At 41.1% G+C, this 24,200-nt stretch overlaps 1 protein-coding gene across 1 annotated transcript in view; it reads right to left on the minus strand.

Annotated features, from left to right (window-relative positions):
• Nucleotides 1–4,563: 4,563 nt before the first annotated feature.
• LOC306792211 (LIM/homeobox protein LMX-1.2-like) overlaps nucleotides 4,564–24,200 on the minus strand; it is a gene marked incomplete at its 3' end in the record, with an annotated part of 54,151 nt that continues 34,514 nt past the window's right edge. The window contains exons 3-8 of the mRNA XM_079289259.1: nucleotides 15,790–16,022; nucleotides 15,415–15,590; nucleotides 15,207–15,284; nucleotides 10,200–10,266; nucleotides 6,474–6,641; nucleotides 4,564–4,721 (exon numbers count right to left, since the gene is read on the minus strand). Of these exons, the coding sequence (XP_079145385.1) occupies nucleotides 4,564–4,721; nucleotides 6,474–6,641; nucleotides 10,200–10,266; nucleotides 15,207–15,284; nucleotides 15,415–15,590; nucleotides 15,790–16,022 (880 nt within the window). The remainder of the gene's footprint in view (nucleotides 4,722–6,473; nucleotides 6,642–10,199; nucleotides 10,267–15,206; nucleotides 15,285–15,414; nucleotides 15,591–15,789; nucleotides 16,023–24,200) is intronic.

Raw genomic sequence — 24,200 nt, forward strand, 5'->3', positions numbered from 1 at the left:
AGGTGTTCGTGTGTATACTATTAGTTTTGGGATCAAATGTCTCCAGGGTCCATAAGGGAGGAAACCAAAGAATTAGGCCGAGGGTCAGAGTTTAGACAGTACGATTTAGATTTCGTGTAAAGTTAGGTCGATGCAGCTATAACTTTGGACACCAAGGGTTGATGTGTTAGTTATGCGGTCAAATAAATAATCAATAAGATGTTGCACTTGTAAAATGATATTTTGAAATGATTCTAAAGATTGTAGTTGTACAAACTTGAATATCTCATGGAGGTTTTGTCACAGATTTACAAACAAAACACCAGCGTTGAAATCTTATATAGACCATTAGATCTCGTAGCCCATATAACGTCACCAAACAATGAACTTCAAGTGGAAAAGAGTGAATCAGCAATTACAGATTGTTTAAATAGTAGTGTCAAATGTTACCCAACCCTTCAACCTCCACACAGACTTTCCACAACTACTGCTGGATGTCAGTTGTTTCTCCTCTCTAAACCATGTCCTGATGGGGAAATGTGAAAAATGCAAAGACCACATATTTGCATTTCAAGACATTGTTCTCATTCCACAACCCCAATTTGCACCAGTTGTTTTTTACAGCCCTTAGTGTCATTTAGAACCCCTTAGTGTCATTTAGAACCCCTTCTCCTCTATATATATATATATACGGAGGTCACATGGTCCCAATGACTTTGCATTGCATGCTAATGTAACCGGAAATATGAGACCCCTTTACATTGTAATACAATACAAAAGTCCTTTAATAAAACTCTGGGATCCTTGTTGACAGAAAGGTGTTTATTCACTTCTTGTGGTGTTATATTGAACTGCAATTCATTGAAAGATGCTTCTGATGTTGCTTCTTTTCCATATATGTAAATGTGCATCAAAGATGGACAAAATATTAGACGCTTAAAAAGTTCTAATCCTAAAATTAGAACTTTTACTTTTAAAATGATAAACGAACTATAAAGCAGGGAATATGTCTGTGAGTCTGTCTGTGTGTTCTTCGCATCTCATCTGATCTACTTTAGACTTGGCGGTCCACAAAGCACTCTAAGGGAGTGCTTTGTGGAATTTGGTGAAATTTTGAAACGCAACACGTTTGATATTAACAAACTTTGAACAGACACACAGGAACAGCGCCACTCTTCCATTGCAACTCAAATTATGTAAGTAAGCCGTATACAAGAGTTGCATATTTTTAATTTCTTCGGGGGCCTTCTGTGAGTTATGTCAGGGTACAATCAGTTAGAATAGTAATGTAACTAAATAATACATTTCTTATATAAACATCATACAATAACAACAACACAGAGGCCTTTATTTATGGGTGTAAGGTCAACAAAATCGTCTTAATTTTTCTGTCGCGTCATATTTACTTCCTGTGTGAAAGTACTCATGACAAAAAATATATCGACGTGCGAATTAAGAGCACGGAAAAAACGCACCCGATGTGGCGAGGCCTTTGAGCGTTATGGCGTCTGTCGGGTTAGCATAATGATCTATTTGCTGCCTCAGGGGGGAGAAAGGAGAGCAAGAGAAAGGAGAAGGGACTGATGAGTAATGGAGAGCACTCCTCCTTCAGGGTGCAGTAGATGAGAGGGGAACAAATAAGAAAAGAACAACCAGTTCTGAGAAAAAGCAGCTGCTTATCAAGATAGATCTCGGCGTAGGTTTGGGAGAAACGAGGCAAAGCGCAAATGTCGAGCTGATCTGCTGTCAGGATGATTGAAGAGCCAGCCAGGTGTTGCCTCACATCTCACAGTGTTGCACACCTCGGGCAAAAACTCTCACCTACTGAATCCTGTGAATTCTTCACCTCTTTTTTCTCCTCCCTCTTTGCACTCTTTGACTCTCTCCCTCCTTGTCGTTTATCTCTGCCATTCTCCGTCTCATCTACCTTTTCTGCTTACTACGCGTTCCATTACATCCAGCCCGTGGGAAGCTTCCCTCAAATTACATTATGACATCAGGATTCTTTGGCTTGAGGATTCTATTGTTGGTCTACCCCAAGTAGTAACCACAACATGTGAGTGGTGAAGCTAATGCAGACTTGTCATATGTGTTCAAACTCGCATACTAACGTACTGGGCATTAGTGCATACTCAATTAGTATGTGATGCATACTAAAGGAAAACAAAAAGTTTGGCATTACCAGCACACTGAAATACACTCAAACGATGCGTCTGCATCACATCACTGTATCGATACCGACGTCATCGGTCGGCGCTGCCATTGAATGAAAATTGTTTATAACAAATGAAATCAGCAATACCTCAGTATGTTTATTAGTATTTCTTTAAAGGAAAATTTAAATGATTGGTAACACTTTATATGACGTCCTTGTCTATGACGCATCATAAACATAGTTATAATGCATTATAATCTGCTTATAATTATAGTTATAAGCACTCGTAAATATTCATGATGCTTTATAACAATAATCATAACACCTTATAAAGCATCTTATAATGACTTATGAGGTCAAGTATCATAACACTTTATAATGGCTGGTCACTCTGACTTTTTTTGGAAGTATCACAGTGTATCATAATTCCCATAGTTGTAATACATTACAATATTTTTTATATTTTATTATTATTACTGTTATATTGCATTATAATTTGTTTATAAGTTAGTGTAAGCGGTCATTGTTTTCAATAAAGTATAAATGTATTGTACAACGTTTTGTGTGTTGTTGCAATAATATTAATAATATTAATAAATTACTATATTAATTGTAATATTGTTGTCTTTAATTAAAGCAAACAATTAGTACTTGTATTATTACTGTGATTATAATGCATTGCTATAGATTATAATGTTTTACAACTATAATACACTATTATAGTTGAAGCTAATGCATATTCAATGCAAATAATAATATTCATGTGTTTTGATTATTGTTATTGAGCATGATGAACATTTATGAGCTTTTATAATTAAACAGTGCTACAATGAGATTATAAAGCATTATTAACTTTTTTATAGTGCATTATAGACATGGGCGTCATAAAAAGTGCTTCTGAATTATTAAGTATTTCAGTGTTAAATATTGTCTACGTTAAATATTGGAGTACGTTACATATGTGATCTCCTGTGTTTTTCCTCTTAACTGTACCGTAACGCCCTGGGTGCTGAGTAGCTCCATGTTTATTCACTATCATTGTACAAGACATAGTGTGTATATATCTATATATATATATATATTTTTAATATTATATATGTACACACAATTATTGTCCTCCATTGAACAGTCTGAAGTGCCAGAATGCTTTTTGGGCCTGTTTTATGCCCAGTAAGCACACTCAGAAATTCTTGCTCATCTACTATACATCCGGGCATTTCTGGCATACACACAATTCACATACTATGCAGTTGAATATAATAACTCTTTGTAAGATGTTGTATAAATGGATGGACTACATGTTAACATTCACACATCCACACTGATGGCAGAGGCTGCCCTACGGTGCCACCTGCCCATCAGGATCTAAACTAATGCCTATTCACGCACACTCACACACCGATGCCGAAGCCTCTGGGAGCAATTTGGGTTTTAGTATATTGCCCAAGGACATGCGGACTGAAAGAGCTGGGGACCGAACCGCCGATCTTAGAATTGTCCTGCCATTGTTCATTGACCGGTTCACATGTAATTCAACAAAAGACGACAAGAATTCAAGAGAATGCATTTTTTATTTTAATTTTAAGTACCAACACTTTTGATAAGTTAGCAAATCTAAAACGCCCTCTTGACAATGTCCACATGATCTCAATGGAAAAATAAATAGCAAAGCAATAGTAATTTACACACTCACTAAACAATGCAAATAACATCATAAATAGCAGAATCAAATCATCAACGAATTAGGAAGTATTTTTTGTACCAAACAATGGGATCGTATTGCCTTTCATAACTATAGTATTGAAAGGGTTAAACTGAATTTCTTGATTTATTGTACACCAGCACGTTGGCGAGTAATAAATAAATCGTCTATCCTAACATGCAAAACTGGATGTTTCTGAAGAACAGTAATTACATTTAGAACAATATATACATTCTGCAACAGGTATCAATCAGTTGGCTCACTGTTATTTGTTCACAGCAGAAGAGCTTGGTAGTCGGCGAATATTACATCACCAAAACTACATTTGCCTGATTGTCCCATTAAAACCAACTTATAACCTCAATAAAGTACCTATTAAACTGTGTTACATACTGAGAAACACGGAGCCTAACGTTTCTGTGACACAATTTGTTTTGGACAAAATGTTCCAACTTTTCGAAGCACTAAACACTTCCAATGTGATATCTGTACAAATGTTGACAACAAAATGAACCCAGTCAAAAAGCAGAATGGAGGCCCACTGGCAGGTGAAGTTTTAGTTTCAAGTTTTCCTTTTTCCTTTGGCTGGTAGAGGTCGGTCAGGTAAAATTGGTGGATTGCATCTTGCAATCACATTTCCCTCCTTACTGATTCATGTCATACAGGACATGTGTCTTGTGTCTTCACCTGTTCATGGCCTGGGATTACGGTGCGGTGGGTTGGGTTCTCAAGAGGCAAAGTAGGAGCTCTGCATGGAGTACAAGCGGTCGATGGGGTTCCCCGCCCGGGCCTGCGAGGAGCCTGCGTCTGGAGTGGCCAAGAAGCAGTCTTTTAGACTTGTCAGAGAGGTGTCACTGTCCATGTCATGGAAGATGATGTCAGTGCCTGTGAAGAGCAGAGAAGAAACAGTGAAGTCAAACACAACGGCTGTGAGTGGGCAGTAGCTTTAAGAAGTCCACTTAAACACAGATATCTCTACTTAATGCTGCATTCATTGGTTTTATTGGCCACTGGGGGGGACAGAAGAGCTGTACGCAGCAAGCTGACAGACCTGACACATTGTATTACTGCCATATAAAAGGCTCCCCGCTGCATCTTTGTGGCTTTGTATTTGACGACAGTGAGACTCAACCACACAGTAAATTCCATAAAAGCACTAACAATGAGTGTTGGAGATAGCTCTCTGTCGGGCTGCTTCCATGCTGCTTCTTTCAGCAAGCTATTGCTTTTATATAAAGCGATCATCAAGTACAGCCACACGAAAGTTATAGACACATTCCAAGTTGAATAGTCTTTTATTAATAAATAATAATGTTCACAATAGAATGGGTCTTCCTGGGTTGGCTGCCTGCACTGTTGAGGCAGTTGCTATGGAGCGAACACTTGCAGTTAGCATATATATACATATATATATATTTTTTAATGACAGGCTAGTGTTATGTTGAATTTATTATTTGGCTCTTTAATTTCATTATTTGCATGTTGCCATTTAATGCACAACCACTGACAAACTGTCCAGCATCATTTGGATGACTCTACTGCTTGTTGTGCGAGGGCTTTAATTGTTAGGTGTGTTGCTTTTTCCTGTCCCCAAGTTTCAATTGCCAAGAGCTCTGCAGAGAGGTTTCCCACTCGTAGCCACTGACAGCCAGAATCTCTCTGGTGTCATGACCCCATCAGGCAATGTCTGAGTCGTGGTGCTGTGTGGGCAGTGGTTGGTGTATTCCTGCTGCGTTCTTGCTTGGTTGTATATTCTGGGCAACATCGTGGAACCTCCTCTTTATGTGCTGCTGCATGTCGATTAGGAGGTGCTCAATCAACGCCTCCATAGAGCCTTACATGTTTCCATTTTGTCGCGGGCTTTCGCGGCTAACTTGTGACATGTTCTGCGATCCTCCCCTGACCCTGTCGCTAAGCAACACATTAGTCTACTTTTTAATTTTTTTCAGACGCGGAATGACACTGAAAGTGCAAAGGAATTAGACATCATAGCTGTTGTGGGTATTATATCACTGATATGAACCAATCAGATTGCTTGATTTGAGCTATCTGCTTCATAAGATCAGTTCATTCATGAAACAATTTGAAAAAATGTATTAAAATGTCACCATTGGAACATGAAAGCACATCTTTAGAGTTGTGTTCCAGAAGTACAAAACCCTAATTTGATAATCCTTGAAAGCAAATCACTAAAAGTCAAGCCGTGGAACACGATGGTACTTAACAGTTTATGTGGTTCAAACCAGATGGTACTTTTTTTTTAAATGATCAGCTGTCATTTTTGATTTATAAACCCAAGACCAGTGCAGATTAAATGTCATGGTCGACAAAAAAACAGGATCCTATACTTCCCATAATGCCACTTGATATTTTCAATCAACAGGTTTCACATTGGGTATTGCAGAGATGTGAAATAAGAATACAGTGCTATAATCCGCTACTGTAGTTGAGGGCTGCAGCCTATCCCAGCATGCATTGGGGGGCAGGTAGGAAAACACTTTGGATAGGTCTCCGGTTGGAGACCACTACGGACAAAAGTCTCCACATCATATGAACATCAAAGGAAACAAGGAGATTACAGAGAACATGTAAAACAAAAGGACCACAGGTCCAACCATTATAGAGTGTGGTGCTCACCGTAGGGGTTCATATGGTCACCCGGCATCTGTGGTGGCGTGAGGCCCTGCTGGAAGGGGTCAGTGTGGTAGCCGCCGTGCTCCATGGTCACCAGCTGCTGCTGCTGGTTTGGAGGTAGATGCCCTGAGTAGGAGCTGAGCAGGCCCTCCATACAACCTGATATCACCTCTGTAACAGTCAGTGGCAACAAGTGTGAGCAGCGTTACAACTCTCAGATGTAGTGGTCACACAGCACATGCGCACATTGTCTTCCTATACCTGTGAGGGCATCTCACGTCCAACTCACGGTTTTGAGCAGTAAAGTTACAGTGATTTGATTAGTATTGATGATTACATTACAGTTACTGATCCCACTTTCACATTTGGGGGACGGCTTGTTTGCTGTCTTACTGAAAGAAAGATGGAGGGTTGTTATCAGTTTGGTCTCTCTGCGTTATGTGGTCAGACTAGTCTGGGACATAATAGCTCCTCCATGAGAGGAGAAACGCCACCCCCAGTTATTCCACAGTTGTATTCACATACGTGTTGCTGGATTTCCAATGGGTGCGCCTACAGCATTCACTGAGGCTAAGATAATGTTCAGTAAAACCCTCAAAATTGTAGTCTGCCTGCTTGTTAAACCCAGTGGTGTATAGTAACGAAGTAGAAATACTTCGTTACTGTACTTAAGTGTTTTTTTTGGATATCTGTACTTTACTTTACTACTTATATTTCTGTTGACTTTTACTTTTACTTCACTACATTTTGCAAAGAAAACTGATACTTTGACTCCGAAACATTTCCCCTGAAACCTTCGTTACTCGCTACAAAATCAAATCTATCTTTAGAAACAAAATGAATCCTGAGAGCAGCGTCGGGGACTGTGGTGGAACACAGACTGCAAGCAAGCAGGTTTGGTGAATCAGTGGTCCTAGCAGCAAGTTAAATCATTGGTTAATCACGTTAATGCACAATTGCAAACGAGTGCTCTCAAAGCCGCGGTGTTGTGATTCCCAGTGATGCCAGGATGCTACATGCTATAAGCTAGCGGGCGACTACCTGAGTAGAATTCCACTCAGGACGGGTGGGATGAGGAGAGGTGGACGGGTCAAACTAACACTGTGTTTCCTCCAGGAGGCCGCAGTTTGTGCCGTGTGTGAAACGAGAAGCCAATGTTGATTTATTTGTGACGTGACTTCCGTACTTAAGCAACGCCACTTCCGTAGATATTTTAACGCAAACCACGATCTTTTCCTAAACCTAACTAAGTAGTTTCATCGCCTAAACCTGAGTTGTTTCCTGTGAAGATGGAAGTTTATTTTGAAAAGACAGAATGCATGTAACAAGCCAAAACAGACTCATGTTGCTGGACTTTTGCAGGAAAAACGCACGAAAAATGAGGAGTAACGTTTCGTAAGATATCAATAAAACGGGAATGAATTTATATCATTGTATGAAGAGAGTGACATGAGAAGATCAATCTCATGTCTGTAAGTTAAATCAGCTATAATCACTCTTTTAAAGTGATTAGTGACTCGTCTAAAACATTTTAAAAAGGAATAACTTCAATAGAATCATTCTATACACTGTAGCTTCTTTACATTCTATTAGAATGTAAAGAAGTTACAGTGTAATAGAATGTAACTTCTTTACATTCTAATAGAATGTAACTTCTTTACATTCTATTAGAATGTAAAGAAGTTACAGTGTAATAGAATGTAACTTCTTTACATTCTAATAGAATGTAAAGAAGTTACATTGTATTACATTGTATTAGAATGTAACTTCTTTACATTATATTGGAATGTAAAGAAGTTACATTCTAATACAATGTAACTTCTTTACATTCTAATACAATGTAACTTCTTTACATTCTAATAGAATGTAACTTCTTTACATTGTATTAGAATGTAAAGAAGTTACAGTGTAATACAATGTAACTTCTTTACATTCTGATAGAATGTAAAGAAGTTACATTGTATTACATTGTATTAGAATGTAAAGAAGTTACATTCTATTACACTGTAACTTCTTTACATTCTAATACAATGTAAAGAAGTTACATTGTATTAGAATGTAAAGAAGTTACATTCTAATACAATGTAAAGAAGTTACATTCCAATATAATGTAAAGAAGTTACATTCTAATACAATGTAATACAATGTAACTTCTTTACATTATATTAGAATGTAAAGAAGTTACATTGTATTACACTGTAACTTCTTTACATTATATTAGAATGTAAAGAAGTTACATTGTAACACAATGTAACTTCTTTACATTCTGATAGAATTGTCTTTTGAAGATGAACAGGACATTTTTCAGTTTCAAGTAATGACTGGGTTGTTACTTTGGGTGCTGCTTTAGTATTGATCATGTTTTGATATTTGAGTCATGTTGTGGATGATCAGATGGAGTTATGATGTAGCAGTCGCCCAATTGCAGATTCAGCTTGAGCAAAACCTTTGTCTGTTGTGTTCAAATCAGGCCCACAGGAGTTTACAAGGCAGGTGTCCTTTCTCACAACACTGACCTGATGCATCAAGTGGATATGTTTTTGCAGAAGTGACACACTTTAAATTGTTAGCTAAGCTAGCTAACATGAGCAGGCTAAGACATGGTCTAGGGCAGGGGTCCCACAGAATAAATTAATTCAATCAACTAATTGTGTTATTGTGAAATATAACGTTAGTTGCTCTAACTAGGGCAACCTAATGACTACAAGTAAACAAACAGAACACGTACAAGTCTCTGCAAACCAGGTTAACTTGTGACTATCATAGTGACGGCAGCTGTTGAAAAACAGAACATGTCGGTGTCCTCATACAAGCCTTATTTTACTTATATCTTGAATATATATGAATACATGTTTATTATCCAAGCCAACCATTTAAGTAAGTTACTACAAGCAGCCACGGATGCATTGTAGCAATTCCATATATTCCGTAAGCAGTAAAAAAGACATGCTTCTCTTGCTCTGGAGCATTGAGCACCAAACATCCCTACAGTTGTGAACAGACACTACATCCATGTTCTTTCTACAGAATATGAATGCTGCACAACAAATGGCTTTCTTATAAGAGCGTATACTGTAAACGCATTGTCTAAACTGACTGGCTGTTTGATCTTGACGATATCTCACCAGTCATCCGAGAGGCTTCATCTCATCCTAACATCAATGTCAAACAACCCCCCGTTTGCTAGTTTGCTTAGCTCATTTGGTTAACAACAGCAGTTTCCACTATAATAAACCCTGCTGCTATGCCAATATTGACACGCTGGAAGTCCCTGAACAGATAGAGGCAGTGCTTGCCAAAGCACTGAGACACTTATCTAAACTGTCTGCTCATATACGCGGTGAGACCACAGTGGCAATAAGCCCTTAGCTATGAGGAGCTATGCTGCAGCGAGAATCATGGCCGTGGCCCACACTTTACAGCTCCACTGTCTGGAAAAGCTCATATTTACCAGCAGAGATGTCACTCTGGCTTCAGAGTATGGGACTCATTCTAAAGCCTGCACAACTGGAAGTGTTTGCTAAGTGACTCCACTCTGTTTATTGCTCCCCTAATAAATGTAATATTTCAAGCTGTTTCTCCAAATAATTCATGAATTACCTAGCTCTCAGTAATCACCGTCATTACAATTATAATGGACAGATTAAACCATGCAGATGGACATCAATGGTGCTTTTCAGAGAAAGCAGTTAAACAGTACAGTATATAAACACACAGATAATTCCTCACCTTGGCCGAGCCTTTGGCTGTTGTGTTGCTCCTGCTGTTGCTGTTGTCTGCGGGCTAACTTCTTCATCTGTAAATACATGAACAGTAAAAAAGCTTGGTATGTGACCGACAGGCATTTATTAAGGAGACATTGACATGGAGCTCTCTTGTTAACCTTCACTGAATTATGTATTTAAAATATCAAGTGACCTACAAAAGCTTGAGGTGTGTAACAAATAATATGTACAGTATAAACAAAAACAAATAAAGAGGTGTGATGTGGGGGTCCGTCAGGTGGTCAAACCACACCTGAGACCACTTCAGAAACAGCATGTTTTCCGACCTTTGAATGCTTTGAATATTAGGGTGTTTGGGATTAGCAGACAGTGATGAATATTTATATATATTTGAAACCACAAGAAACATAACATGACAACTTTACATCTCAATGACACACTGTAATCCAAAGAAGACAATTGTAAATTGAGGCTTCGAAGGAATGGACCGATGGGGCGCTATTCATTTTACTATTACAAGAAATATATAGTTGTGGAAAATTGAATAAATAAAGATACAAAACATCTTCATCAATAGTGTTGCAGGGAGGACGTACAGTTGTAGGCCAACTTGGAAGCATATCACTGTTTCGCTCATCAAAAGAGGGATTCTTCCATTGGGTTATGGATTATTGCAGAAAATGAGCTCTGTGGCAAACAAACGTGAATTTAAAAATGCAAGGGTGTGATATTACACGTTTTTTATGACATAGAACAAAACATTAAATCTCCTCAGCTTGTTTCAGCCACAAACCTTATTCCAGGCATCTAACCAAAAAACAATCAAAAAAACATTGACTTTGAGACGAGGAAACTCATTTCTGCGCTTTAGGGCTCATTCCAGCAGCACGCTATAGGACAAGTCAATCAGCCTATCAATGTACATATAGTTCAAGTAAGTGGACATACCTAAGTACCGTGTGGACACTAATTATTATGTAGTGGAAATTCTGATTGATCATTGCTGTGACGATCGGACGGAAAATGTGTCATAATACAGAAATGGATCAAATCGGGACGTATACTAAGTTGTCTTATTGAGACACTTGACCAGTTTTCACACATCATTTTAGAAATATGTCATTTCAGATGATGTAAAGATATTTTCTAAATGTTCAGTAACAGTTTATGATGCACTCACGGCTATCACTGTCACTGACTGTTTGCAAAAATAAGGCTGTGTCTAACACTTTCCTCATAAAAGACCAAGTGGGGTTAAAATACAGAGAAAGATAATACAATATAGTACATTGAATTATTGTTTGCAAATTGTGTGAGTCCATCTCTCAACACTTGACTTCACTAACCCTGTTGCTAAGCCCATTGGTTCACACTGAAGATGTAAATCTTTAAAACATACCTCACAAACATACAGTTGAAATATTTCCTCAGTACTTTCTTGTAGTTGCAGTTGGTCACTGCAGTTGTTATAAAACGTCAATCAAACAGGGGACTTTTTGGGGACTTTTTTCAATGGCAGATCAATCCACATTTGGTGCTCTAGTGAGTGTTTGTGGCAGCAGGACGGTGTGTGTTGGACTGAGTCAAAAATAAACTACAGTGTGTGTGTTCATGGTAATGAAGCAACATGTCACCCAGTGCAACAGTGTGGCCCACTGATGTGTTTTAAACAACAATGGTGCTCTACTAACCTGACACGCCAGATGGTTGTTGTTGTTGTTACACAGAACCATCTGAGAAACCAGTCAATGGAAACAGTATGGAAAAGGGCAGGGACTTAAAAAAAATACTTGGCAGGTGATTGGATGAACCATCTGTCAATCAAACTCTTGCCAAAGCCAGTCGAGAAGAGAGCGAAAAGCCATCAGTGCTGTTCTTTGCTCTTCTTTCAATGAAGAAATACTCTAGTAAACTTTATTAGAATCGTCATATCCATACAGATACATTGTATTTCACCCATCCTAAGCATTAAGAGTAGTGAGCTGGGATTACATACAAAGACAATGCAAAGATGCGAATAGACACAAATTTACACCAGAATGACCGAAAATGCCCGAAATTCACGTCATTCCCATAATCGCTGGCCATCACTGACGTCCTGACGTCGTGGTTGAAACAGAAATGGTTGAGAAAAAAAGCAGTCTGTGGGTACTGATGGGCACTCACAGAGAGACCGGGCGGAACTATGTGTATACATGTCTGTGTATGAATAGACTATCTATGGCATAAACAGTAACGTTGTATCTATGCCTGGATGACATTATTTTGAGTGTTGATGGAGCAGGTACAGTGGTAGCGTAGCCAAGCACGAATAGATCCAATCTCCATTCAGAAAACAAGCATTTTCAAAGTTACCGGTATTTGCATGAAGTCAGACTTTTTATAAATCGTTATCAAATCTATTCATGTGGGTTCATACAGCTGGAGCAAACCAGCCGACATGTGGCTTGCTAGATACAGTTAGTGTCTACAGCCGCCCCAGTTCCAATACAACGGATGCCAATGAAGCATCTACACCAGGGGTCTTCAACTAAAATTCCAAAAGGTCCAGATTGAGAAAATCTCCTCGGGCAAAGGTCCGAAACATTACAATAATATCTAACTTGCGCTATTTAGTGCCATATATATATTCAAGAAGCCTAGTCGTAGTAACAACGTCTCTGTGTAGTCAACAACTGTCAAATCAAATAAAGAAAGTACACATCAATTATATTTTAACAATTATTATTCTCAGTTTTCAAATCTAACTGGATGGATTATAAATAATACATAGAAATACATAAATAAATGTTCTTCTCATTTCAAGTAAAGCTGGATTAAAGAATAACTGACATAACAGAACGCTTTTCAAAAATGTGCATCTTAAAATAAAGTGATTCATTTTACAAAAATGAATGTAACTGAATTGTCCTGCAATTCCTTTAAATATCAGTTCATTCAGGTGTGAAGTGATGTCAATAAAAAAGCCACAATATTATATTTTGTCATCTAAAAAGATAAATCAGTGAGCATGGACTTTATGTGTGGTTATTAAACCACTTGTTTCAGCTCTATACTCTCTGGTAACATCATTAGTCAGTGAATTAACGTGTTCGATTCTGATCATATTAGGCCCTTATGTTTATTTTCTGTCTTCATTTAGATGTGAGTGGGTACGTTTGCTCAAAAGAGTTGTGCTTTGCCTCGCAGTGTCGCTTAATTTGCCACTTTTATCAATAGTTACGGTTTCTGGACATATGAGACATGCTGGTTTTAACTGGTCGGAAGAATTAACATAGAAGAGTGTTCATTCATGCTTATAAATTCTGTTCTCTGTGAACACGTTTCTCTTTTTGGAGAACGTCATGTGAGATAACTTCTCTGATCGGCGCAATATTCCTGCTCTTCTTTCTATCTCCTCGTCTCTCCCCAGTGTATCACGGTGTGTGTAAACCTCGCTCGAGTCAGGAAACTTGTCAGACTACTCATTGGCTGAGCTCTATCACGTGATGTGATTTACACCGCATTGGTCGGTGTGACCTGCACCACTGAACAAGTACCGTAACGTCTGAATAAAGTGCGCCGGTTAAAGTACGAACTCGCTGTCTAATATATATGATTCCAAACTATCGACTTTAGGTCCTGGGTCCGGATACAACTGCGTCTGAGTCCGGATCCGGACCGCGGTCCGCCAGTTGGAGACCCCTGATCTACACTAACATTTTTAGGAGCCGCCATTCTTGTTTCGAAAAAACAGTTCCCTTTCCGTGTCGTCACACACACCGAAACCAAGCCAGTAGCTTCTCACAGGACACTGCTTAGTCCAGGCAAAAATGAATTAATTAAAGACTGACGTGATTGATTTTAGTTTGATGTTGTGACATTGCATGAATCCAGCTGCAAGGTAAGAGCTCTGTGGCACAGAGTAATAAGATATATCGGGCTGAGATAAACACACAACACTTGTTAGGAGACACATCCACTGTTGCTTTGGCGCTGCACATGGAATTTAATGATAGTACGAAAAGAAAAAGTATTTTGTATACTGTCAAGCAGCTTTGTCTGTGAGCAGAACAGGGGCTGTGTATTTTCAGCTGACAGAAGATGGAGAAGGCTGTATAAAGGAGCCAAGTGGTGGCATAGGTACTGGAGATTTATGTCTGTGTACTGAGCACTTTTTCCCTGCTGAAAACAGATTCCACTGCATCTGATTGATTGATGTATATTTTTGTCAGAAGAGGAGAAGTGGTAGAACAGTCACTATTACAACATAACCAATCTTTATCCAGCATTTCACATTTTGTAGTCTATGTGACTTGCTTATGGACTGGAAACTGACTTCAGTAGAAGGCCTATTGGATATTCGGACTTTGACAAGCTTATTCTCCCAAATGCCACCAAGCCAAGCAAATAGTAGATGATAAATTCTCGATCCCCTGGAGCTTAACTGATGTAGAACTGGTTTAGACAATTAAGCACTTTTGGCAAAAAAGGACAGTAAGACCCCATTTTCACACGCGATCCAGATCTGGATAATGACATCAATTCTGCCAGCATTGTGATCGTGTCTTGTTACATATTTGTTAGGCCAACATGGCGGACTTGACAACAAACAGTGCTTTTAAGGTCAAAGGGAAGCGATGTGGGGGACTCTTGAGGGACCACCAAGATGTGTTGAATCATGTGACAGACAGAGACAAACACAGGACTTTCACCCAGGAGACTGTATGTGTCCTGTGTGAAACCTAGCCGGCTTATACTCATTTTACCTGAGCTCCATACTTAACTAACGCCAGATACTTAACAAATTTAAATAAGAAACATACTTTTTTTAACCCAAACCACCATCTTTTTTTGATAAACCTAACCAAGTTAACCTTAAAACTAAGTTAACCGATACGTTGAAAGTTTATTTGGAAAAGACACGATGAGTGGAGACTGTTCATGACACATCCCAAAATTTGCATATAAGTCACTAACCAAGCAGTCGTATTCAGTGATTTGAAAGATAGAACATTTTGGGTTTACTGACCTTTGCTCTCTGGTTCTGAAACCAGACCTGGACCACCCGTACAGTGAGTCCTGTCTCTGCAGCCAGGGTCTCCCTCACCTGCAAGTCACAGCACAGCAACACTCATCAGAAACTTTTACACAATAACATCATATGTGTGTGATTATTTTCATTCATTTTTTTCTTTCTGTCAACAAAAGAACATCAAATATAACATTATTTTAGACACCTTTCGGCAGGGTTTGGAGGACACATCAAAGGAGGCCTTGAACTCTCTCCTCTGCACGGTGTTGAGGATGGTGCGTGGTCGTTTGGGCCGGCGAGGGTCTTTGCTGTCATTGCTGCCCTTCCCTGCGGCAGGGCACTTCTTTGACTTCACTTCCAGATCCTCATCCTCACTCTTATCTGTCACCGGACAGAAATAAACACAATTCTTCGACTTAATTTTGCTGCAGATTTGACTTCAGTGCAGTTATGTGTCTTCTCTGTAATGATGCTAATGAGGACGGATCGTCGATATCAAAATGACTACATTAAGTCCTTCATTGGATGCGTTTTCAAAGCCATTGTGTTCTATAGCCTACGATGGTATCCCCAGTGTTACCTGAGTCCGAGTTGTCTGGACTGACTGTGCTGAGCAGGTCCCTCTCCCTCTCAAAGTCACTCTTGCAAAGCAGCTGACCTTCTTTCAGAACAAACTCATCTCCTTTGCACAGCTGGCGATCACAGACGCAGCAACAGAAGCAGCTGAGATGGTAAACACTCTCCAGAGCTCGCATTACGAACTCTGTGGGTGCTATCTTCTCAAGACAGCCGCTGCATTTGGTGGCAAACAATCTGAGGACACACAGGAGAGAGAAGAGTTTTAACAATGAATACTGTATGGGGAACAGAGAGGCTGAGTGGACTGGTTATAGTGGGATAGAGGGGCTGAGTGGACTGGTTATAGTGGGACAGAGGGGCTGAGAGGACTGGTTATAGTGGAACAGAGGGGCTGAGAGGACTGGTTATAGTGGGATAGAGGGGCTGAGTGGACTGGTTATAGTTGGATAGAGGGGCTGAGTGGACTGGTTATAGTTGGATAGAGGGGCTGAGTGGACTGGTTATAGTTGGATAGAGGGGCTGAGTGGACTGGTTATAGTGGGATAGAGGGGTTGAGTGGACTGGTTATAGTGGGATAGAGGGGCTGAGTGGACTGGTTATAGTTGGATAGAGGGGCTGAGTGGACTGGTTATAGTTGGATAGAGGGGCTGAGTGGACTGGTTATAGTGGGATAGAGGGGCTGAGTGGACTGGTTATAGTTGGATAGAGGGGCTGAGTGGACTGGTTATAGTTGGATTGAGGGGCTGAGTGGACTGGTTATAGTTGGATAGAGGGGCTGAGTGGACTGGTTATAGTTGGATAGAGGGGCTGAGTGGACTGGTTATAGTGGGACAGGGGGGCTGAGTGGACTGGTTATAGTTGGATAGAGGGGCTGGGTGGACTGGTTATAGTTGGATAGAGGGGCTGGGAGGACTGGTTATAGTTGGATAGAGGGGCTGAGTGGACTGGTTATAGTTGGATAGAGGGGCTGAGTGGACTGGTTATAGTTAGATAGAGGGGCTGAGTGGACTGGTTATAGTGGGATAGAGGGGCTGAGTGGACTGGTTATAGTTGGATAGAGGGGCTGAGTGGACTGGTTATAGTGGGATAGAGGGGCTGAGTGGACTGGTTATAGTTGGATAGAGGGGCTGAGTGGACTGGTTATAGTTGGATAGAGGGGCTGAGTGGACTGGTTATAGTTGGATAGAGGGGCTGAGTGGACTGGTTATAGTTAGATAGAGGGGCTGAGTGGACTGGTTATAGTGGGATAGAGGGGTTGAGTGGACTGGTTATAGTGGGATAGAGGGGCTGAGTGGACTGGTTATAGTTGGATAGAGGGGCTGAGTGGACTGGTTATAGTTGGATAGAGGGGCTGAGTGGACTGGTTATAGTGGGATAGAGGGGCTGAGTGGACTGGTTATAGTTGGATAGAGGGGCTGAGTGGGCTGGTTATAGTTGGATTGAGGGGCTGAGTGGACTGGTTATAGTTGGATAGAGGGGCTGAGTGGACTGGTTATAGTTGGATAGAGGGGCTGAGTGGACTGGTTATAGTGGGACAGGGGGGCTGAGTGGACTCGTTATAGTTGGTTAGAGGGGCTGGGTGGACTGGTTATAGTTGGATAGAGGGGCTGGGAGGACTGGTTATAGTGGGACAGAGGGGCTGAGTGGACTGGTTATAGTTGGCCAGAGGGACTGGGAGGACTAGTTATAGTTGGATAGAGGGGCTGAGTGGACTGGTTATAGTTGGATAGAGGGGCTGAGTGGACTGGTTATAGTGGGATAGAGGGGCTGAGTGGACTGGTTATAGTTGGATAGAGGGGCTGAGTGGACTGGTTATAGTTGGATTGAGGGGCTAAGTGGACTGGTTATAGTGGGACAGGGGGGCTGAGTGGACTGTTTATAGTTGGATAGAGGGGCTGGGTGGACTGGTTATAGTTGGATAGAGGGGCTGGGAGGACTGGTTATAGTGGGACAGAGGGGCTGAGTGGACTGGTTATAGTTGGACAGAGGGACTGGGAGGACTGGTTATAGTTGGATAGAGGGGCTGAGTGGACTGTTATAGTTGGACAGAGGGACTGGGAGGACTGGTTATAGTTGGATAGAGGGGCTGAGTGGACTGGTTATAGTTGGACAGAGGGACTGGGAGGACTGGTTATAGTTGGATAGAGGGGCTGAGTGGACTGGTTATAGTTGGATAGAGGGGCTGAGTGGACTGGTTATAGTGGGACAGAGGGGCTGAGAGGACTGGTTATAGTGGAACAGAGGGGCTGAGAGGACTGGTTATAGTTGGATTGAGGGGCTGAGTGGACTGGTTATAGTTGGATAGAGGGGCTGGGTGGACTGGTTATAGTTGGATAGAGGGGCTGAGAGGACTGGTTATAGTGGGATAGAGGGGCTGAGTGGACTGGTTATAGTTGGATAGAGGGGCTGAGTGGACTGGTTATAGTTGGATAGAGGGGCTGAGTGGACTGGTTATAGTTGGATAGAGGGGCTGAGTGGACTGGTTATAGTGGGATAGAGGGGTTGAGTGGACTGGTTATAGTGGGATAGAGGGGCTGAGTGGACTGGTTATAGTTGGATAGAGGGGCTGAGTGGACTGGTTATAGTTGGATAGAGGGGCTGAGTGGACTGGTTATAGTGGGATAGAGGGGCTGAGTGGACTGGTTATAGTTGGATAGAGGGGCTGAGTGGACTGGTTATAGTTGGATTGAGGGGCTGAGTGGACTGGTTATAGTTGGATAGAGGGGCTGAGTGGACTGGTTATAGTTGGATAGAGGGGCTGAGTGGACTGGTTATAGTGGGACAGGGGGGCTGAGTGGACTGGTTATAGTTGGATAGAGGGGCTGGGTGGACTGGTTATAGTTGGATAGAGGGGCTGGGAGGACTGGTTATAGTGGGACAGAGGGCCTGAGTGGACTGGTTATAGTTGGCCAGAGGGACTGGGAGGACTGGTTATAGTTGGATAGAGGGGCTGAGTGGACTGGTTATAGTTGGATAGAGGGGCTGAGTGGACTGGTTATAGTTAGATAGAGGGGCTGAGTGGACTGGTTATAGTGGGATAGAGGGGTTGAGTGGACTGGTTATAGTGGGATAGAGGGGCTGAGTGGACTGGTTATAGTTGGATAGAGGGGCTGAGTGGACTGGTTATAGTTGGATAGAGGGGCTGAGTGGACTGGTTATAGTGGGATAGAGGGGCTGAGTGGACTGGTTATAGTTGGATAGAGGGGCTGAGTGGACTGGTTATAGTTGGATTGAGGGGCTGAGTGGACTGGTTATAGTTGGATAGAGGGGCTGAGTGGACTGGTTATAGTGGGACAGGGGGGCTGAGTGGACTCGTTATAGTTGGTTAGAGGGGCTGGGTGGACTGGTTATAGTTGGATAGAGGGGCTGGGAGGACTGTTTATAGTGGGACAGAGGGGCTGAGTGGACTGGTTATAGTTGGCCAGAGGGACTGGGAGGACTAGTTATAGTTGGATAGAGGGGCTGAGTGGACTGGTTATAGTTGGATAGAGGGGCTGAGTGGACTGGTTATAGTGGGATAGAGGGGCTGAGTGGACTGGTTATAGTTGGATAGAGGGGCTGAGTGGACTGGTTATAGTTGGATTGAGGGGCTGAGTGGACTGGTTATAGTGGGACAGGGGGGCTGAGTGGACTGTTTATAGTTGGATAGAGGGGCTGGGTGGACTGGTTATAGTTGGATAGAGGGGCTGGGAGGACTGGTTATAGTGGGACAGAGGGGCTGAGTGGACTGGTTATAGTTGGACAGAGGGACTGGGAGGACTGGTTATAGTTGGATAGAGGGGCTGAGTGGACTGTTATAGTTGGACAGAGGGACTGGGAGGACTGGTTATAGTTGGATAGAGGGGCTGAGTGGACTGGTTATAGTTGGACAGAGGGACTGGGAGGACTGGTTATAGTTGGATAGAGGGGCTGAGTGGACTGGTTATAGTTGGATAGAGGGGCTGGGAGGACTGGTTATAGTGGGACAGAGGGGCTGAGTGGACTGTTTATAGTTGGATAGAGAGGCTGAGAGGACTGGTTTATTATGTATGCTTAGAATGAATGAACAGAGAAGTCTGAAAAGGGTTGCTAACTTTCTCTGGTTTCATTGGTGTGAGGCCACAGGTGCTTCCCTTTACTTTTTCTTCCCCAGAGTCCTGATCAGTCACAGTGGCATGAAGTTACTAATCAAGTTGCTAACTTCATCTGACTTCACTTCTGCAGATTAAATGATTCCATGATTAGTAGTGTCATATCATCTTTCACCACACAGTTAAACCAACAGTTGTTTTACTCAGTTTATTTGAGAAACTCATTGAAAACCGTGACTCTTGGTTAAGAATTTCCAGGTACGCTTGTCCTGAGATAATAACTGAGTGGGAAAAAACACAAGTGAGAAAAATGAATTGGCAGAAAAATCTGAAAAGAGCCAGGTGTTTCAAGCATGTGCGTGTTAGTGCATGTGCCCCACTGGCTACCTCAAGGCTGCCGCTCTGCACTGAGCTCATGCGCTCATTGCGGAAGTGTAGTCTCACCCTCTGGTTACCACTGTTGGCTAAGTAACGTTGCTGTTGTTTTCACTGTTAGCTCTGTTAGCACTGTAGCTGTGAGACGACAGCTCAGCAGTTGCCATGTTGAGGTCTGTGGGGGCAACAGATATGCTCTGAGCTACTATGCTGAAACAGAGCCAAGTCACCGAGCTTGCTAGCAAGCAAAGGATTCATTTATTGTGATCAAAAAATTATTTGTCGCTCATGGTTGTCTACCTTAGACATTATTTCTGAAATAAGGTCCCATGAGGGACTCCGGAAGGAGAGGTCCTTATCCTCTCAAAAGACACATTGTTCATCCTGACAGGTCAGAGAGAAAGTGAAAAACTTTCCAGCGAGAGCGGGAAGAGCGAGTGGAGAAGCCAAGGAGAGAGAAAAGATAGACAGGGAACAAAAGACGAATAAGAAAGGGGGGGGGGACTTTTTGGAAGAGTTAACGATGAGGGGTGTGCGCGCGCGTGTGTGTGTGTGTGTGTGTGTGTGTGTGTTGAGGTGGAGGGACACTCTATGAAGGGAAGAGATCCTTTCTTCTCCGTACCTCCTTGCCCTGGACTGGATGTTGGTAAATTGTTCTGACTGTAACAAACTGACTAAAAAGCCAGATCTGTATGAATAAATATGTAGTTGACCAAAGGAACATTTATGGCACGAGGCAAAGCATCAGGTTACAAAATATTTCAGATTCATCTTCTTCTTGAATACTAATTTATTCCCTCAAGGTTAATGGAAATGTGGCCAGTAGTCATATTTTCCCTAGACCGAGCTGACAGAGCAACCAGCCAACATCACCAACACTTTCTTCTACAGATTAAGTTTTTAACTAATTAGCGTATGTCAATTATATAAAGACTAAATGTTCACTAATGGATCTTTAAACTGTTATTGCAAATGTAAAATATTTGTAATGAATGTATATTCTACAAAACACTCACTGTCAACAGTATTTAATTTATTTTGCTACAATATGGCAACTAAAGCCTCACAAAGGTTTGTATGGTTTTGTTTAGACTGGGTTGGGATGCTGGTTATTTGAAAGTATCATTCATGTGTATATTATTAGATTGTTTGTTAGGGTAGTTCTATTTTGTCCCTATCAAGTTTGTGGCACACATAGCTGTACTTAAAGCTTCACCAATTAACAGTTTTATATTCACAATATATCAAATCACAGAAGTTTAGTGAGAGCTGCTCCTCATTGCGTCGAACCCACAGAGAGTTATGTAATAACTGCAGTTCCCCTCAGCTCTATGAAGCTTTAGAGTGACTCACTTTGAGACAGATAGTTCTCTCAGGAGTTGGTGGAGACAAAAAACAGAGCTAAAAGAGAGTGAATATTAGTCACATTCACCAGTTGGAAACAAACACCACTCAAACGATTAATATATTGATTCTTCTAAAGATTATTTTTTAAACTCCCAATTAATATAAAAATTAATTTAACAAAAAATAAATATCAAAACCTTATCTGATCAGTATTTCATATTATTCAAATGAATATGTTTTAGTAATTGATGACGTTGATTATGTCGGCGAATTGCCCCAGCTCCACTCTTTGTCTTTTAGATGTGTAAACACATTTTAGGCACACATTTAAACATCCATATTTACATGTGTTTAGCATGTTGCGCTGTTAGCAATAGCTATCTGTTAAAGTTTAAAAATGAAAGACCATCGAAGGTCTTATCAATAAATCAAAATGTATTTTGGCAGTGGCTGCTATTAAAAAAAAGGAAAAGACTTTAATTGATGAAATCTGATGCTCTTTACTTTCGGTAAGTTTGGAAATAATAACAGTGTGGTTCACTGGTGTAAGTGGTGGTTGTGTGATCTGGGAACAGGTTTAAAGGAGGACAGGGTAGAGGGATGGGAGGAGGGAGGAGGTAGCTTAAAGGCAGGTACAGAGGGGCTCAGTGTTTGGACAGCTGCACTCCTCCTCCTCTCTGAGTGGGACTCCCCTCCTCTATTCAGCAGCTCTTTCTCCCTGCTGTCCAACACCCTCCTTTACATTTAAACTACAGGCACATCATTTCAGCAGTGGTGGGCCGCCAGGGCCAGCTAAGCCTTCTCTGCTGGCCTAGACAGAAGCACAAAATTATAGCTATTTTATAATTTAATCATTTTTCGCCAACACACTACATGTATTCTAATAATCTTTCCCATTAGCGTATTTTCTCATTGCACAGCTCCTGTCTTCCTCTGCAGCTCTGCTTCCAGCACAGCTTGTTTTAAGTAAAGCTTTTATCCAATCAGATCCCCCCCTATGTCTCTATGTAAGAAGAGAGGCCCGATGCCCTCAGGTAGACTTTACACATTAAAATAAATGGGGATGATATTGTTGATTGTCATAGTCTTCAACCAATCAGATCTTTAGTTTGACATGTTGGGCGTATTATTTGATGTGTCAGAGCTACGAGGTAGTCTACAAGTACGTCATTAACGTGCAGCTCAGCGTTAACGTGCGGCGTGATTGGTCAGTGGGCTAGCGTGACTGTTGTGATGCTGAACCAGCTAGCAGAACTTAGTAGTTAGTAGTAACAGTTCAAGTTGAAAGATATGTAAGAAGTTATGACATTGACATGTCATTTTTTGCGTTTTGCTTGGTGTAGATTTTTTTTTTTTACCTAGATTTGTTTTTTTAACACTCAATGGCTGAAGGAGAAACGGATTTCTCAAGAAGGACATTTCAAGAAAAGCTGGACATCGTAAGAAAGAGTCGGCCAACCCCACAGCTAGCAGCCCTGATGATGAAGTTTATTCTTTTCAGTGCTGTGGCACCATGACCAAGGACATGGAGCTGTGTTGAACATAATTGGGTTGGCTGTGATCCATCCAGGAGCAACAATGTTCAACATAATATATTGTACATAAGTATACTTTTGCATCTACTATGAACTTATCATCATAATTCTCCGAAAAGCAATATGACACTATGAAGGAGTTGTAACAGTGCATTTATAATTATGCTCATTAGACTAGAGGATGTAGAGGCCAATGCATAATATTATGTTCAGCAAAACATATCCACTTGATGCATCAGGTCAGTGTTGTGAGAAAGGACACCTGCCTTGTAAACTCCTATGGGCCTGATTTGAACACAATAGACAAAGGTTTTGCTCAAGCTGAATCTGCAATTGGGCGACTGCTCCCATCATAACTCCATCTGATCATCCACAACATGACTCAAATATCAAAACATGATCAATACTAAAGCAGCACCCAAAGTAACAACCCAACCATTACTGGAAACTGAAAAATGTCCTGTTCATCTTCAGAAGACAATTCTATTAGAATGTAAAGAAGTTACATTCTATTAGAATGTAAAGAAGTTACATTCTATTACAATGTAACTTCTTTACATTCTTGCAGTTTGTGTTCCACCACAGTCCCCGACGCTGCTCTCATGATTCATTTTGTTTCTAAATATAGATTTGATTTTGGAGCGAGTAACGAAGGTTTCACGGGAAATGTATCGGAGTAAAAGTATCAGTTTTCTTTGCAAAATGTAATGAAGTAAAAGTAAAAGTCAACAGTTACTATAGACCACTGCCCCTAGAAACAAATAACCCGTAGCTGTGCTTCATAATGAGGTTATTAGGAGATGGTTCAACTGTAGTAGGACAGCACAGAAGGCTCAGGTATAAAATGCACGGCCCGCCACTGCATTTGGAGTTTGGTTTGAATGTGAAGATGTTGTTTGACATTTCACAAACTGTGGCTGCTGATAAAAATGTCACGACCATATGTACCTGCCCGAACAGACTCAACATACATTTGAAATTATGTATCCATAAAATGAAGTGTTGTTCTTTAAAAAAGTTCTCTACACTGACAAAAAAGCAACTCATAATTTAAATAACAAAACTGCTGAAGGGAAGTGAACTGA

Source organism: Melanostigma gelatinosum (genome assembly GCF_949748355.1).
Source record: "Melanostigma gelatinosum genome assembly, chromosome: 18".
Taxonomy (NCBI): domain Eukaryota; kingdom Metazoa; phylum Chordata; class Actinopteri; order Perciformes; family Zoarcidae; genus Melanostigma; species Melanostigma gelatinosum.